The sequence below is a fragment of the Egretta garzetta genome, unplaced genomic scaffold (assembly GCF_000687185.1).
Source record: "Egretta garzetta isolate BGI_Z169 unplaced genomic scaffold, ASM68718v1 scaffold356, whole genome shotgun sequence".
NCBI lineage: Eukaryota > Metazoa > Chordata > Aves > Pelecaniformes > Ardeidae > Egretta > Egretta garzetta.
The window spans coordinates 269,884-275,604 of record NW_009260019.1 but is presented as its reverse complement, the minus strand read 5'-3'; the positions used below and the strand labels follow the sequence as shown (position 1 = coordinate 275,604).

General features: G+C 57.3%; 1 protein-coding gene across 1 annotated transcript in view; it reads right to left on the bottom strand.

Annotated features, from left to right (window-relative positions):
• The window catches only part of CDH22 (cadherin 22), a 60,239-nt gene that overhangs the window by 15,277 nt on the left and 39,241 nt on the right, over window positions 1–5,721 (bottom strand). Inside the window, exon 11 of the mRNA XM_035896140.1 lies at window positions 1,595–1,743. Within this exon, the coding sequence (XP_035752033.1) occupies window positions 1,595–1,743 (149 nt within the window). The remainder of the gene's footprint in view (window positions 1–1,594; window positions 1,744–5,721) is intronic.

The following is a 5,721-nucleotide window of genomic DNA, read 5'->3' as shown; positions in this document are numbered from 1 at the left end:
ATCTCTGGGCCCCGAGACAGCTCCTCCAACGTGAACAGCATTTTTTTGCTCAAGAATGAGCAGAGAAACGAGGACCAGAACTCCTGAGGTGTCTCTGGGAGCAAAGCCCGGGGAAGGCTCCTGCCCACAGACAGGTCCTGGCACCTGCCTGCCGATGCCAGAAGGCGCTCTGCAGCCAAAGCAGCTCCCTGGTACCAGCAGCCGTGGGGTGGCAGAGCACAGCAGGTCCCACTTACGCATCCAAAATGTGGAAAACTTTGAGGAATGTGGCAATACTTTTCTGCTTCCCAGCACGGTACCTGGGATTGAAGCCCCTTCTCCATCTTCAGGCTTGGAAAAAGGAGGAAGATGGAGCACGCCCTGGGGCGCACGGGGCCAGACCCACCATGGCACCGAGGACCTGCAGAGCCCAGGAGCCAAGGCTGGGTGCAGACACAACGGAGGGCAGCAGGGTGCCCAGGGCAGCCTCACCTGCAGCAGCAGACCTGCAGGGAAGCAAAGCCTGCCCTTTGCTGCTATTATTTTCTTTTCATTCCTCAGGAGGAGTTTATTCAGAGCTCCTCTGAGCAGCAGGACCCAGGTTTGTTCTTTTTTTCTTAACTGGAGGAGAAAAGGCAAACAGAACTTCCACTGGAAGCGTCCAGACCAGGCTCCACCGCCCCCATCACGCAGAGGGAAGATAAACGAACAAAACCCGCAGAGCCTCTAAGCCGTTCCCTCCCAGCCGGGCGTGGGCAGATTTGGCAGTTACTGCAAATACAGGCTGAAGGATGGCACAGCCGCGAGGGGAGGAAGACCCCCCCCCCGCCGCTCCCGTGGGAGCGCCAGAACAGAGCCGATTTCAGAGGAGGACGAGAGAGCTTCACCTCTCCCTCTGCCCGAGACCTGTCCCGGTGGGCTGCAGGGTCAGAGCCGAAGCAGCCTGGAGGTACCAGCCCTGGCAGCGCCGCTGCCCCCTGTCCTCAGCACGGAGGCTCAGGGACGCTCTGCCCCGGCGGCTCCTTCCCACTGCTGCCGTGTCGGGATCTCCCACCCGCTCCGAGCCGTGCCCTGCCAAGCCTGCAGCCGCACCAAGGGCAGAGGAAGGGCATCAGCGGCATCCTGAGCCGCACACCCCGCGCGCGGGCATGGCCTGCGGGCCCCAACCACCGCAAGCCCCCGGCCGGAGCAAGCGCTGGCAGCCATCTGTGGCACGGGGCTCCAGTCGATGGCTCAGCCCCCCAGCCACGGCACGGGGCTAAAACGGGGAGACATGGGCGACGAGAACAGATTCCCCGGGAGCCCCAGGGCTGCTCAGCAGGTGCCAATGCAAGGAGCGGGCTGCGCTGACTGGCAGAGCCGGTGTGCAGGTAACACCAATTTGATTAGTGTTCATCAAATACGCTATTCGACCATGCTCCCTTATTAATGCTCTAGTCAGGAAGAGTATTTTTAGGTTGTCTAGGGAGATGTCAGGCTTAGTGCTGCTGCATATTTATTTATTTTTATTTTTTTTTTAAACTGCAGTGTTAATTAACACTTGCATCTTGGTCACCTCCGCAGTGAACGCACCCGAAGTTCCCCCTCCGCCCTCCGCCGCACTCCTCCATCTCACCTGCTTCCATAGCCAGGACAGTGATGTTGTGCCACCCTGCTGTCTCCCGGTCCAGGACCTTTCCTGTCACGATGGCACCTGTGTTGGCATCGATGTCAAAGATCCTCTCTGCATCTGTGCTGCGGTCAATGGCGTACCTGAGAGCAGGCAAGAGGGGAAACTGTGAACAAACGGACGTGCCAAGCCCAACCCCACCGTCGGCCCCGGCGGTACAGGGATCTAACACAACCGGTTCTCGCTTTTCCTCTGCTGTGGCATGGTACACAAATGCTGTGTTTCTACCAGGCTGCGAGCCCAGAGCCCTCGAGTAAAATTAAAGTGTGGCTTTCGGTGCATCAAGTGGAACTAAGCACAGACTGTGGGCAAGAGGGAAGACCTGCTCTGATGGGAACCTTATGCTCAGGACAGACCAAATGATACAGAAATCATGGGCTGAAACTCCACTCACGATTCTGGGAAGCTTCTGAGCTGTAGGTTCAGGAGAGACACCAACCCAAACCAACAGAGAGCACCCCTGCTCAAGGAGCCCACCTCACCTACCGCCCTCTCCTCTGCTCCTGCCACAGTGCCCACCCAAGTGAGAGACCTGGAGGCAGGGGCAGGCCCTGAGCTGGACCTGTAGGTAACCTCAACCGTGGCTCCAGCAGTCACCAACGGCAAGGACTCCTCCGAATCCAGACTGAACCTGTGCAACTGGAGCAGGAACCCTGGCAGCAGAGAGGTAGGCAACGGCCAGCATCCCCACAACCAACGCAGCACATCATCCCCAGCATCCCCGAGATTTGCCCTCGTTTGGGCTTCCCCGTTTCACAGGAGAGGCTGAACAGCTCCTCCTGCTCTGGCTGGCTCCGGCTGCTCAGCAGAGACCCTTTGCATGCCGCTCTTTCTCTTCTCCACCGGCTGCTCCAGTGCTGCCCCAAACAGCCCCCTCCCTGGACATCCCATCGGCAGCCCACCCGCGTCCCGTGCCACCTCTTCCTGAAGGGCAACGCCACAGCTCACAAGAGTCAGACGCCTGGGTTTGGCCCCGCGCCTTAGCCATGACACCACAAGCCCACACAATTGGCCCCGGGGGCATGTCCCGCATTCCCAACCGTTACACATGGAATAAAGCAAGCCAACATTAACTCGGGGCACAGTCAGATGTGTGCTCCTCGGAGGGACAGGAAGGGGAGCCCGATCCAGCTGCGGCCCTTGAGCACAGCCGTACGCAAATAACAACCACCACCACTGCAATCAGAATTGAAGTCCAGAAGGCCCACAAATCACAAACAATAAAGCATAATGTTATTGTGTACAGCATCCTTCATACACACCGCATCCCAGAGTGCTTTACAGAATTAAATAATACAAGACAGCAAAGAGTACAAAGGATAAATTACCAGGAGGAGGGCTGTGAATAAATTAGAGCCTTCAGTCACATGTCCAGCAACAGAAGGAAGATAAATGTAGGGACAAAGCCAGCTGGAAAGCTGATGAGACAGGACACTGCCGAGAGGCCACGTCTGACAGGGGCAGCAGAGCAGGACAGGCTCTAGGCTGGGAGCACGTTCCGGACAGCAGAGGTGCTCCGCACCCTCTGGGGCAGCTTTCCCAAGTGCTCGCATCTCGTCTGTGGGCCCATCGTCCGCACAGCACGCAGCCAAGGAATGCCAGCTCGCCTTCCGCACACAAGGACGCCTGCCCCGCACAGGGGCGTTGGTGGCCCCCATGCCTCTCCGCCCCACGCCCTGGGGGGTCCCAGCCGCAGAGGAGAGTGCCTCCCGAGGGGCAGCCATCCACCCCGCCGGGCAGCTCACTCCGAGGGAGGCACACACAAAGGCATTTATCCGCTGTTCAGTGTTATACTGTCCCAGGTTCTGTTCCCTAGCTCTCTCCCTTTCAGACAGATGGGGATGAGAGGGAAAATACAACAGCACTTGCTTGTAGTTAAGGAAATCTGTTCAAAAATCACTAAATTGCGTCTGCACCTATGGGGCTGGCTTCTTCCTCCCTCCTTGCATCGAGAGGCTATGGGGATCTGCCGCACAAAGCCAGCCAAGGCATCTCTGAACCAACTGCCAGGGGCTTCCTAGCCTTCCCGCATCTTCTGCCCCAGCTCCCAGCTGGAAACAGAGCCTCTACAGGCGTGCAGCCAGCTCCAGAAGGGACAGTGACATGTCATGGCATGCACTGCAGCCTCTCATCCACACTCACGGCAAAGGGAAAGGAGAGCTCTGGCCACTCCAACTTGTACACATCAGTCCAACGTGCTGCTGGGAGGAGGAACACAAACCGGGATGACAACACCTAATACCTTTCCAGCGGCACAACTGATGCACTTGCGTAACTGCTTCCACGGTTCTCCCGCGTCGCCTGACCTCAAACACCTCCTGCTCTTCCATTCCACTTCAGAATACTGTGGAGTTCAAGACAGTGCTTCACGCTCCGTATGCCTTCCCTGCTTCTTGGGCAAGCACATGCCTGCTTCACTCACACTCGTGTCGCTGTTGCATGAACAAAGATGTCTGCAAAAACCTAGCTACACAGAAGAACCTAGTTAGCGATGGGGACATCATGGAGCCTGCGAGCCTCTGGCACCAGTTGCCAGCATGCCCAGAGGGCAGGAGGCTGCTAGGGGAGCGCTCCGCCCCACGCCACCGGTGACCTCTTCCTATGCCTCTAATCGTTCTACTGCTAAGGCTGTCTTTGCCACTTCCGAACCGTCTGCTGAGGACTGACTGCCATACCCTATGGCAGGGCGCAAACCGAACCAGAAATGTGATCCCTGTGTCACCACCACTACAGAGAGCTGCCACCTCCTCAGCACCGCACCAGGAGGAGGAGACAGAGCTCCGAGCCTTGCCTGCATTTGCCAGGAAAGCAGGGCTTGGCCTGCTTCTGCACACCGTGATTTGGGAGACGGCTGGTCCAGGTGGGCCTGTAGCTCTCCATCTGCACAGAGCGCTGCGGAGGCTCCGGGGCACTTGGCACTGGAGCCGGGGACCGAGGGGGCACAGGGATGTCCGTCTACCCTCCAAAGCCAAGGCCATAGCCCGCTCGGCGCTGCGGATCGACCCGCTCCGCACTGCTCTACAGAATGAGCTCCCCTTCCAAGGGCTGGTGGCTAAGACCGTGCTAGAGCGGCTACAATGAGCGGCTACAACGAGCAGCTCTCCGCTGCTCTCCGTTTACATCTTCCTGTGCAATTAGATCTTCACCGACCAAAGGCAGGGCTGACTATCGCCAGCCTCTCCACCTCTGGTAGTGCAGCCTCCTACTCATCCATCCATCCCACTGCAGTCCGAGGGCGCTTCTCCCCTGGGAAGGGGCAGCAATTCGTCCCTGGGTCCCCCAGGTACTCAGAGGCAGGACATACGCTCACTCCTCCTAAAGCTGGCTGGAGCTCCCTATCTGGAGCCGCAGGCCCCAGCTCCGATTGGGATGCAGACCTTGTAATCCATTTTCCTCTCTTCCTGCTGGCCCTGCCTGTTGGTTCGGATGTTAGCTGTGACTGTTTGATTCAGACAGCTCGCTCGGTGCTCATCCTTCTCCTGAACGCATTCTCCAGCAGTTTGTCTCACTTCTCCCCTGAATGCAACCAGAGGCACATTCTCTGCCATGTGCTTTGTTAATAGGGAGCTTTTCAAACCCTGTGAAAAGCTTTTTGTTGTGTTTGTTTTTCCTCCTCTCCCTTTTGTGCTGAAGCAGGTTGTAGTTCTTGCTGTGCTGCTGAAGTCTATAAAATGCCCATGTCCAACACGTGTCTCCGGATTTGGTGAATGCCAAACAAGAATATCTCCAAGAACCTTAAATCCCAAGCAACATCTTCCCAGCGCTGATAAAGCCTGGAACGCACACAATCAGAGCACAGGCTCCCGCTGCAGAGAGAAAAACAAAAGGCTCCCATACATACAGCCTCACGCACCCCATCAGCCCGTCACCATGTTACCTCCTGCAACGGCTCAGCTGAGAAAAATCGCACTACGCCCAGGAAACGCACAGCTAAAGCCAAAAAGCTGACTGGGAACGAAATTCTTTCCGAAAAGGGTGGCGCTGGCTTTTGTTAGGCAACAAACAAGGCTGGAACCAAAGAGAAAGCGCTGGCCCTTCAGCAAGGCGTTCCTGCCTGTGCCACCGTGGGCTTT